At 50.8% G+C, this 12082-nt stretch overlaps 1 protein-coding gene across 3 annotated transcripts in view; it reads left to right on the top strand.

Moving 5' to 3' along the window:
* Positions 1 to 12082, top strand: part of Bicd2 (BICD cargo adaptor 2) — a 57906-nt gene that overhangs the window by 22917 nt on the left and 22907 nt on the right. For all 3 annotated transcript variants that reach the window (XM_027950969.2, XM_027950970.2, XM_027950968.2), the window contains exon 2: positions 8472 to 8684. In XM_027950969.2, the coding sequence (XP_027806770.1) occupies positions 8472 to 8684 (213 nt within the window). The remainder of the gene's footprint in view (positions 1 to 8471; positions 8685 to 12082) is intronic.

Below are 12082 nucleotides of genomic sequence, written 5' to 3'. Positions count from 1 at the left end.
CAGGTGGGGCTGGTGGGGCTACTGGTGTGGAGGCCACACAGGCTCTCTAAGTGAGTTGTTAACTGACTAAATCCTCACAACGATCACTGGTTGGAGGTATTATTATCTAGGTTACAGATGGGAAGTTGAGGCACACTGTAACTGGTGCCCATCGTGGCCACTCATCTCTACGCTGCAGCTTATTTCAGTGATGGACCAGCTGAGGTGGCAGGGATGCTGACCGTGCCGCCTGCCCAGGACTGGGCGTGGGGATGCTGGGTTCACCTCATGCATGTGACCCTAAGGCCCTGTTCTGTCAGGCCCCTACTGTGGCACTGTGTCATTCTGTACTGTGGCCAGACCAGATATCCTTGGCGAGGCCCTGAGCTCTGTTGTGCCTCAGTTTCTCTGTATGCAAGGTGGGCACATGTTCTTGGTGCCCGTGGACCATAGCCTAGCTCACAGGCTATGCTTGGTGTGCAGCAGCCGCTGTCATCACGCAGTGGTTTCCATAGGTTTCACAGACACTGCTGTCATTGAGAGATGAGGTCATCTGTCCTGTACTTGTGTGATTCAGACAGCCCTTAGGGTGAGCAAGGAGGGGATAGCCCCGGCCTGGATGGCCCCTACTGGACCCGCTGGGAGCTCTTGCAGTGGGACTCAGAGCTTGAGTGAGACTCCAGGCCTTGTGTGCTGGGGACCCACAGGCTGGCCCCACAGGTGAAGCAGGAAGGCCACAGAAACACAGCGTTTGCAGAGGTCAGGTGCTGCTGTTCCCTTGTTGCTCCCCACTGTCCTGACTCTCCCCTTTGGCCTCCTTGGGGTCTGGTGTAGCTTTCCTTCCTGCCCAAGCCCTTTCTTCCACCTTCAAGCCCTCGAGGCTCCCTACTGCCTTCCACTGCCTTCAGAAGGACTCCTGGTACTTTTCCCATGTGGTTGCTTATGATGTTCCCTCATCCACCTCTTTCACCATGTTGATCTTCAAGTCCTGCCCCCAGATCCCCTGTGATTTATTTTCCTGCCTTGGAGCTTGCCTTCCATCTCCTGTCCCTGCACCTCCTCTACTCCGAGACCATCAGGCCCAGTGCGTGTCCTGTGGCCGTGTCCCAAGGGAGGATCCAGCCTCCCTAGCCATGGCTGGCCTGGCTCCCTGTAGGCACAGATGATTGCATCACGTCCATCTGGGTGTGGCTGACTAAAGACCAGCATCCCAGGGGGTGGGGAGGGGGCCTGCATGTTGGCCAGGAGCAAACGTGGGCAGGCTCCTTCCTGAAGGCGCCTGGCTGGCTGTGACCTCATGCCTGGACTCTTCCAGCCCTGTTGGATCTTGCTTCAGCACAGTGGGCAGGGTGTGTACCAGCAGCTCTGGTCAAGAGCTGCACCCTCCATAGAGCCCCTGGGAGCCATCACCAAGGTGCTGCCTCCTCACAGCCCAGATGAGTGCGCCCCGGTGGTCCAGGAGGGCAAGAGCTTTGAGCTTCCACCTGGCCCCTTAGGATTGAACCCAGGACTTCACGCCTCTACCACTGAGCTTTGTTCCCAGCCCTTTTTCTTTTTGAAACAGGGTCTTGCTAAATTGCCCTTGAACTTGTGGTCCTCCTGCCTTAGCTTCCCAGGTCTCTGTGATTACAGGTGTGTGCCACTGCATCTGGCTCTTTTCTTTGGGTTTCATTTGTTTGTTTTCTGGCTTTTAGTTTTTTAACTTTTTATTGAGAAAAAGTATACAGAGCATAAATCAGAAGGGGATTTTATTTGTTATTTTGTGTGAATATAAAACATTTAACTTAAAAATGTTCACACTATAATATATAAAATAGCTATTAAGATGTACATAGTATATTCTATGGCAGCCAGGTATCTTTTTTTTTTTAAACTCTTAGTTATACTATGGCTAAGACTTGTATCTTCACTCTTGGAAAAGCCCACATTCTGTCACAGGGATGTAAGGTCAAACTCAACAGCCCCACTTGTTAAACACTTGTATCAAGTCTTAACCAGGTTTATTGCAAAAGGACTCTGTATACTTATTTATCAGTTCTAGTACCTTAATAGCTACCCGACAACTCATTAAAACATAGAAACACGCATCCTGAGAAGCAAGAACATCAACCATCCTTTCTGCATATTAGCAACTTGTCACTCCTGAGGTCTGTGAGCAGTCACTTTTAGCTTTCATCCTGAGTGGAAGATGGAATGACTGAAGTGCAAACGCAATATATTATTAGCAGTTTCTTACCAAAAAGGTGGAGGGGGGGAAGTATAAATCAAAGTATTTTATAGAGTGTACTATACAACTCCATAAAAACTGCTTTCCCTTAAACTCTCTCCCCGTATCCAGCGAACCAGTTGGGTGTCTTTGGGCATGATAGTGGCTGTGAGTGTGGGTGGCACACAGATTGGTGTCTTTAGATAAACCCACCAGGTCCGCTTCACTAGCCTCCTGAAGCATACCTGCGGCTGCATTCTGAAACCTCAAGTCGGCTCTGAAATCCTGGGTGAAGCTGTCACCTGTCTCTGGAAAGGCAACTTTTGGATGAGAAGCTCTGGCAATTTCTGCCAACTGCAAAATTCTTGAAGTGTCAGGGTCCTGGGCCTGTAGTGGTGAGATTTTGTCACTTAAGTGGTCGAGGGAATGCTTTTCCTGGTAGCTTTTATGTCCAGCTGTTGGGGTGGGGCAGGTTTCCCACCAGTGGCCTTAGGGGCAGACTGATTGGTTCAGGCTGTTTTCTTCTACCCAACACCAAAACCTTGGACTGTGCTAAACTGTTGCCCAGTGAAGACCTGAGCCGCCAAGCAAGAGAACAGGGCTGCCCCTATGAGTGACTGAACTGTTCAGTGCTCCCAGAAATGTGTTTTCACCCAACAAGCCCCAGATCAAGAATTAAGACCTTAAGGGGCTGGGGATGTGGCTCAAGCGGTAGCGCGCTCGCCTGGCATGCGTGCGGCCCGGGTTCGATCCTCAGCACCACATACAAACAAAGATGTTGTGTCCACCGAAAGCTAAAAAAAAAAAAAAAATAAATAAATATTAAAAACTCTCTCTCTCTCTCTCTCTCTCTCTCTTTCTCTCTTTTAAAAAAAAAAGTATTAAGACCTTAAATCTCTCAAGTGTCCTCCAGGCACTGTCCCTCCCTGTCCCAAAGGGTCACTTCTAACAACCTAAGTAAGCTTTACCTATTGAAACTTTATATAGAAACTTTATACAGATCTGTATGTAAAATATATGCAGCTTATACTGTAGTTTTCTGGTATCTTTCACTTTATATCATAGGAAATACATCTCTGTTGTCTGTGGCAATATCCATTTTTCATTTCTGCATAGTATTCTATTGCATGAATACATCACAATTCATTGATCCTTTTTCTGTTTACTTGGAAACTTGCTGGTATAGGCTTTTTAAAAAAAATATTACTTTAATTGTAGATGGACACAATATCTTAATTTTATTTATTTATTTTTATGTGGTACTGAGGATTTTAACCCAGTGCCTCACGCGTGTGAGGTAAGCACTCTACCGCTGAGCCACAACCCCAGCCCCTGGTACGGCCTTTTGTAAATAATGTTCCTATAAATGTGTTTTTTCAGGGTTCCTCTCTAGTACATGCCTAGGAGTGGTAATGCTGGATCAGAGAACAGGTGCGTGTTTAGCTTTAGTAGATACTGATTTCCTAAGTGGCCCTACAAGTTGTAGTCCCACACTAGATTAGGAGAGGTCCTGGAGTTTAGGCAAAGTTGTGTCCTAGTATTCCACTGATGCTGCCATATGTTTTTTGAGCAACTGAGGGAAGAAGTGAATGCACAAGCACCAGCTGCAGAGGACAGTTCTGACTGGGCCAGCTGACCTTTCCTCACAGAACTCATCAGATGCCAGCCTGCGCCTGTGGTTCCTGGGCTAGTTTTTTAAAGATGGAAACTGAAGTCATTGGACTTGTCTTTTTTTTCTTTTTAATTTTTTGTACCTTTATTTTATTTATTGATTTTTTTTAATGTGGTGTTGAGGATCGAACCCAGGGACTCGCATGTGCAAGGTGAGTGCTCTACCTGAGCCACGACCCCAGCCTGTCTTTTTTCCTATAGTAGGCATTTAGTCTTATAAATATCCTAAGTACTTGCTTATTGACATGCCTAAATTCTTATTTACATTTCATTTGTATTTAGTTAAAAATACTTTCATTTGGGCCAGTGCTGCGGCACATGGCTTGGGAGGTTGAGGCAGGAGGATTGTAAGTTAAAAGGCAGCCTCAGCAAAACTGAGGCGCTAAGCAACTCAGTGAGACCATGCCTCTAAATAAAATACAAAACAGAGCTGGGGATGTGGCTCCATGGTCCAGTGCCCTTGAGTTCAATTCCCAGTCCCCTGCCCCAATACTATCATTTGACACATGGGTTACTTAGAAGTGTGTTATTTAGTTGCTAAATATTTGGGGATTTTATAGAAATCTTTTATTAATGTAGATATTTCACATGTCCCAGCATCATTTGTTAAAAAACTATTTTTCTATCATTGAATTATTTTTGTACTCTTGTCAAAAATCAACTGAGCATATGTTTAGGGTTTATTTTTGGATGCTGTCTGTTCCAGTGGTCTCTGTCTATTGCGATTCCATTACTACACTGTTTTAAACACTATAGCTTCATTTTATGTTTTAATATTAGAAATTATGAGCCCTCCCTCTTTGTTACTTTTTCAGCATTCTTTTAGCTATTCCAGGACCTTTCTAATTCCATGTGAATTTTAAATTTAGCTTTTCCACTTCTTAAAAAAATGGCTTTGGAGTTTTGATAGGCATTGCATTGAATCTCAATTTAATTTTCTCTTAAAGAGACTTAAATAATGAGAACAAGTCTTTTACTTTGACCAACATAGTTAGCCATTTCTGGTGTGTTTCATTCTTCCTTGTAGGTTTAGATTTCTGTCTGGTACCATTTTTCTTCCACGTGAGGGATTTTACTTCAATGCCTTGTAAAGCAGGTCTGTTGTTGGTAAATTCTTTTGGCTTTTGTGTGTCTGAAATCTTCATCTCACCTTGTTAGTGAGCAATGTCTTCTGGGGGTGATGGTCTGGTTAGCAGTTGCTGTGCTTTTCAGGATGTTGCTCCGTTGTCTCTGGCTTGTCATAGAAATCTGCCATCATCCTTTCTTTTTTCCTTTGTAAGGCATGTATTCTCTGCCTGATTTTAGTATTTTTGTTGTCACTGGCTTTGGACAATTTTATGTCAAACCTCAGTATAATTGTCTTCATGTTGTGCTTGGGGTTGACAAGCTGCTGATATTTATGGGTTTATAATTTTCATCAAATTTTGGAAAATTTATAAGCTATTTTTTGGGGGGGGAGTCATTTTTGTCTTCAAATATTTTCTCTCTTGTCCCCTTTTCTTCTCCTGTGTTTCTCCAGTTACCCATGCCGTAGGCCCCTTGAAGTTGTCCCACCCTTGACTGGTACTCAGTTTTGTTTGGTTTAATTTTGGGTAGTTTCCTAGGGTAGTTTTGGGTAGGGTTCAGAGTTAATCTTCTTCTGCACAGTGGGTCCGCTGTTAATACCTATTTTTCTCCTCAGAAGGTCTGTTTGATTCTGTTGAATCTTCTGTCCCTGCTTAGTATGATGTACCTTCCCCAGCTCTTGACTTGGGGGACTCGGTTCTGGTACCCTACTTCTCGGCCCAGCTACTCCTTCCATGGCCACATTAGCACTCAGCGCTATTCATTGATGTTTCTTCCTTAGCTTGGTTTGCTGTGGATCTCACCTGGTTCTTCAGCTTTGTTCTATGATGTAATGGCTAGGAAACGTTGATTCTTTCAGGGTTTGTCTTTATTTATTATTTAATTTAATTATTGTTATTATTATTATTGACATTACTGGGACTTGAACCCAGGGTCTCTGTACCACTGAGCTATAGCCCTAGCCCTTTTTATTTTCTATTTCAAGACAGGGTCTTGATAAGTTGCCAGGCTGGCCTTGAACTTGGCAATCCTCCCGCCTCAGCCTCCTGAGTTGCTGGGACTATAGATACGTGAGCCGGCCCGGGGTTTGTCTTTATCCTTTGCTGTGCCATGCCAGAGCAGCGTTTAATTCTGGCTGATTTTTGCCAGTCCTTGGAGGGCTCCCTCTGGCCAGTTCTGGTGGGAACTGGCTCTTGTTTTTAGACTTTGTGAGTGGTGGGGATTGTTCCCTCTGGCCCCTGTGTGTCCTTTCGCCTGGCTTCCTCAGCCTGTGCTGACCATCCCTCCATCCTTGTTGAAGACTCCTCTGTGCACAGGTCTGCCTCCTCTGCCCTGCCTCCTGTCTTCCAGCTCCCCCTCCCCCTCCACAGGCCACCACTCCTCCCCCCACCCCAGGCGACTTTTCTGTACCTTGACCCGGAAGTTTCTCCTGTGGGGTGAGGACCATTGTGTAGCTTCTCTCATCTTGTCACTCATTACCTGGTGCCAATGACCTGATAAAACCACTACTTATTATTCATTCATATTATTTCCATCACTGTTCAGTTTTTTAAAAAAATTTTTCACATAGGAAGTAGATTTGTTCCCTGTGGCCATCTTCTCTGAACTAGAGGCTCTGTTACTTATGTATGCAAAGCCATCTGGGGCACCCGAAGGCTCCAGGCTGGGAGCTTGGATGGAAGAGGAGATTCAAGGTCCAGGTCGGCAGGCCTGGACTTGACTGGTGTGTCACAGCGTGTATCCATTGCACCCCAAGAAAGCCTCTGAGATGTCTGCAGCTCCAGTTTCAAGTTTGTGGGTGTGTCCCGAGTTGTGCAGGTGCTGGCGTCCAGTCCGTGCAAGTCAGACCCTGCTGGCCTGGCACTGCCCTGTGCTGGCCTGTGGCCTACAGCCACCCCTTATCTAATGAGGGACTTGGGGTGGGAACTGTCACTCAGGCCAGAAGCCCTGGGTTGGGGCCAGTTCCATGTCTAGCTTCCCTTCCCGTGTCCTGCACTGGGCAGCCAGCTTGGGTCAGGTGCTGTGCAAAAGTAGCATTTTGTTACTTGGGCCCTTCCCGGGACCGGCATGAGAGTGCGGAACAGGAATCACAAAGACGAGCTGCTTTGCGTTGAAGCACAGAGCATTGCTGGGCTGAGGGCAGGTGATCATGCCCCTGTCCCCTTGAGAATAGATGACATGAACATCCATAGATCTGCTGTAAGAGTGTCACAGTGTGAGCCCCAGGCCTCCCCATGCAGTCCCAGAGCCATCTCTGGTTGTCCTACTGGGCTGTAGTGTCTCTTGGTCCATTCCAGTGCTCCCCGCAACATGGGACATACAGCACGTGGCTGCTCCCGGGTGTGCTTGCAGGCAGGGTCTTCTGTCCTTGTGATGACCTGAGGTGGGCCTGTCTTCCCTCTCCTCTTGGCTCCACTCTGGGCCCCATGGAACCTGATGCTCAGACCAGACCTTTTCGCTAGTCCCTGTCGGGAGGGAAGTGGGTTGCCCTCTGTTTCGATTAATGGACGTTAGAAGTCACCTGTTTGGTATCATCCTTGTGTAACACAGTTTTGTACATTCTCCCAGTTGCTTTCTTGGGCTGAATTCCTAGACTTAACGATAAGTAGTAAAGGAAGAAAGTGTTCTTTAAGACCAAAAAAAAAAAAAAAATCATCCATTTTCTTGCTCTTTAGTAGCCCTTCTCTTGATTTTGTTTCGTGCTGTGGGCCTGGTGTCTTGTAAACAGAGGAGGGAGCAGGGAGGACACCTGCTGAGCGCCTGGCCCCTCACAGGGGCACAGAACAGGAGACTAGGCTGGCCAGGGTCCTTAGGACGGGTGTGGGCATGGCACAGCTGCTGACCTCAGAGTGTGGACAGACTTGGGTGTCCCGGGTTAGGCCAGCCCATTGTTGATTACTCTTACTTAGGGGTTTCTCTCTGAGCCCCAGGGCTTCTCTGTCTGGGACGCAATGGTGTCTTCACCTCTGGGTCTGCACACACTGTGCTGGGCTCTCTGGCTGTTTTTTACCCCATTGCCATCCTTGGTTTCTGGGGCTCTGACTGCTCAGGTTTCTTTCAGAACAAGTGAAGGGGGATGGGTCAGCATTAAGTGGCTGGGTGGGAAGATTCCTTACCTCTTGTCGGGGGGAGGGCAGTGCACTTCCCTGAGCCTTGGTTTCCCCATTTGGAGTGGGGAGGAAGTCAAGGTTGTGTGGATAGCCTTGGGGTTGTTCCCCAGTGGATCAGCCAGGCTTATGGTGTCTGACTCCTGATGGATCTCAGGAGGTTCCGTGTCAGCCCGAAGGATGAGGCCTGGCACTTGGTCCCACTTAGAGGGAGACCTGCCACACGTGTCTACATGATGTCCTGAACCCAGAACCCTGTTACTGTCCACACTGCTCCTCAGACCTGTTGGGGTTCATTATGGTGAGGCAGGCTCGCACACCAGCACACAGCACCGCCCACACTGAGGCCCTCACCCCTAGCCTGCTCTCCTGCAGTGAGATCGTCTCCTTGGTTCTGTGGTCCTGGGACAGCAGTGTCATGAGTGTCTTGTCTGCTGATACAGGCATTCGGACAGGCGCACACAAACCACAAGAAGGTGGCTGCAGATGGCGAGAGCCGCGAAGAGAGCCTGCTCCAGGAGTCGGCCTCCAAGGAGCAGTACTATGTGCGGAAGGTGCTGGAGCTGCAGACGGAGCTGAAGCAGCTGCGCAACGTCCTCACCAACACGCAGTCAGAGAACGAGCGCCTCACGTCAGTGGCCCAGGAGCTGAAGGAGGTTTGCTGGTTGGGGGGTACTGTCTGTCACCCGTGATAGTGGCACTGCATGGCAGGTGTGCCTTGGTGCTGTGCTGGCTTTTGTGACTTCTTCCAGGTTCCCCCTCTCCCCTGGTCGTGTTCCCCACCGCTCAGAGGTGAAGGCCTGAGCACTTCATCATCTGGCTTGTGCCCAACTTGCTGGTGAGGCAGGTGCCCTGAGGAGGCCCAGACCAGAGAAGTGATCAGCCCTTTGTGGGGCCCAAGTCTGGTGTCCACAGTGTGCTCCCCTCACTGGACACTCCCTTACCTGGGGAAAGTTTTATTTCTTCAGGGCGAGACCATTCCTGGAAGGTAGGCCTGCACCAGAGGAGGACGGTGTCACAGGAGAGAGCTGCAGGCCTTAGTCAGGACCCTGGAGGAGCCATGGTCCTATTTGTGGTCTGGTGGCCATAGGGATAAAGATGGGTCTGAGAGCCTGGGAGACGCCTGGCAGTGGTGAGTCCCTATGATCAAGGTGAGGGTGTGGACAGACCTGGGCGTCCCGGGTTAGGCCAGGGACTCTGTCACCAGGAACAGCAGCAGTCACAGAAATTCCCACATGAGCTGCAGTCCTGATTGTGGCCTGAGCTTTTAGCCTCCAGGTTCCCATGGAGATGGGTGGATACTAGCTGTGCTCTTCACTGGGCCTCAAGACCTGGACAGAGCCTTGTCTTCAGGGTCAGCCTCAGTTTCCCACCTGTGTACCCATGTAGTTTCTAAAGCCCCTCAGGGACACCCGTCTTCTTTGACCCCATATCTTTCAAGGACTTTTGGGCCTATTTTAGCTGTGAGAGCCCCACCCTGGGCCTGCTGTAGCTGTAAGACCAAGAGGTCAGCAGATCATGGGGTACCAGGGTGTGCAGCAGCCAGGGCCCCATAGGCAGCTTGCAGCCCAGCATCCAGGAATTTGGGGACACTGGCCCTGGGGCCAGTGAGCTCTGGGGGCCTGGGGAGGAGCTGGACCTGGGGGACAGCCCTCAGATTCTAGCCACAGTGGTGACATCATTTCCCTGGTAAGTGCTGCTCTGTAAGGGTGGGAGACGAGGCCATCCCGAGGGGGAGACTAGCCACATCTGCCCCTGCTGCCATCCCTTTTATTCTGGCTCCTCTTGTCCTGCAAATCCAGTGCAGGGATGGGCAAGGGCTCTCTACAGTCCAGCACACCACACCGCCTTCCTTGGCAGCAGAGAGGGCTGGGTGACCCCTGCTGTGCCGGAAATGAGTTCAGTGAGTCAAAGACTGGAGGGGCGGGAGAGTCCTGCTGTTCCTGTTCAAGGCTCAGGAGGAAATCCTGAGTCTCCCTGTGTACCCCTGCCCTCATTTCTTTGGGTCCCCACCTCTGTCCTTGGTCCTTGTGCCTGTGGCACTCTGTCCTCTTGGGCTTGGCCTCCCGTGTACCTGGCTGGGAATCCCCCCGCCCCGCCCCCCGTGTCTGGACTCCCCCCATTCCTAGCCACTCCTCAGCTCCTGTTTCCCTGCTGCTTTTGTGTCCTGGTCTGAGCCACTGCTAAGCTCCTTTGTGGCCATGGCACGGCTGTCCTCTCTCACTGCCCGAGGCTTGTGCCTTCATGGGTTGGAGAGGGCACACTTGTGTCTTCCACCCACTGGTCTTGCTGGCCCTCAGTTTGCCCTTTTTGACCCACTACCTTGCCCCTGACAGCTCCTCTGACCCCGCCCGGCCCAGTGACTACTGGTTAGGTGTCTGTCCTCCTCCACACCCAGCACCCCCTGAGAACATGTGAAACTTCATGATACCAAACACGCTTAAACCTGTGTCTGATCCTTCAGACCTGGTCATCCTGGTGACCCTACCAGTGTCCTGTCACACATGAGGAAACAGGCGTGTGAAGTGGCTCTGGGGTTCTGTCTCCTGATGTCTGTGCTGTGTGGGGGACCTGAGGTGGACATCTTGTCAGCTTTCTGGGGGGTTTGGGGCCCCCGGTAGGTGGATGAGCATCTTAGGAATATTCTGGACAGGATTGAGAGGGACATGGCCTCATTTCCCAGATGGAGAAGCAGAGGCCAGAGAACTTCATGCAGGCAGGGAGAGCAGGCCCCGTGCATACACTAAGGCCTAGTGAGCTGCCGGGCTGCCTTGTGCCATCAGGGCAGACATAGTGTCCTGGGTGGGTGGGGTTGGGGACTCTGGGGGTTCAGTAAGGAGGATAGCCAACACCCCTGCATACTGGCTCTTGCTGGGTGGTCCCAAGGAAGGGAAAGCTGGGATGGAACCCAGCTGGCTGGGTCTAAGTCCGTGCCCCTGCCCTACCCAACCAGTGTAGTTCTTCACAGAGCAGAGCCTGTCCTCTGTAGCGTCTCTGTTGTGCTGATGTCACACCAGCTCACCTGTCACAAGGTGGTTACCTGGGGAAAGCTAACCCTCCAGTGGCCAGTCAGAGCCTGCTTGAGCTCTCTGCAGTTGGGTGTGTGCTGGGTGGTGGTGCCAGGCGGCAGACCAGCTGAATCCTGGTGCCTGCGCGGGTGTGTCAGGGATGGAAGGAAGCATGGCTGCCCTGGAATGAAATTGCAGGTGTTTGGGTGCCCTCACTGCCATGTGGTATTGCCAGGCCAGTGCGTGACTTGTGTATGCCTCTCTGTTCTTGTGTCTTACCACAGGGCCACCTACCCATAGGCCTGCATGGGCCCAAAGACTCTTGACCAGCAGAAGGCTCTGTCATGGCTGACACCCGGGATTCCCTGCCTAGTGATGGTGCAGAGGCAGAGCTTCTAGAGTGTTCTGCCATGGCCAGGCTGGTGGACGGTGCTGAGGACTTGCACAGATGGCACAGACAGGGCCACAGCAGTGCAGTACTCCCCGTGCCTGGGGTCCCTAGTGTTACCAGGCTTCCATCCTGGCCATCTGCTGCTGTCTTCAGTTTGGCAGCTCGCCACCTTTCTGCCCCTCCCCTGAAAACACCTCCAGCCCTTCTCTCTCACCACCTGGAGGATCTCCTAGGTCTACCAGTTTTGATGCACAGACCTGGGGAGTTGATGGGACTCAGGACCTTTCCCTCGGCCCCCATTCCACCTGAGCATCCAGCCATGTCCACCTGTCTGAGCACTGCTGCTTGCCATGAGCATTAGCAGAGAAAGGGCAGGGGTTGGGGAACACTTCTGGCAGAGGGGCCTGAGCCCCCATGGAACATGAAGAGCCTGATGCTTTGGTTGCATGGCACCTCCAGGCTGTCGAGAGGGGCCTGTGGCCCTTCCTGTGGCTGTGCTGGGGCTGTTTTCTCTCCCTCCATCCCAGCACATGCCTCACCCGCCCTCTCCTCCTGCCTGAGGTTTTGTGAGACTTGGCCTTCTCTTCCTCTCTGCGTGTTGTCCCTTTCTCTTGGTGTTGGCTCTGGCGCCTCCTTGGGTTACCTCATGAGAGGG

The sequence above is a fragment of the Marmota flaviventris genome, chromosome 16, assembly GCF_047511675.1.
Source record: "Marmota flaviventris isolate mMarFla1 chromosome 16, mMarFla1.hap1, whole genome shotgun sequence".
NCBI lineage: Eukaryota > Metazoa > Chordata > Mammalia > Rodentia > Sciuridae > Marmota > Marmota flaviventris.
The sequence above is the reverse complement of the archived record's forward strand: the minus strand, read 5'-3'. Positions and strand labels throughout refer to the sequence as shown.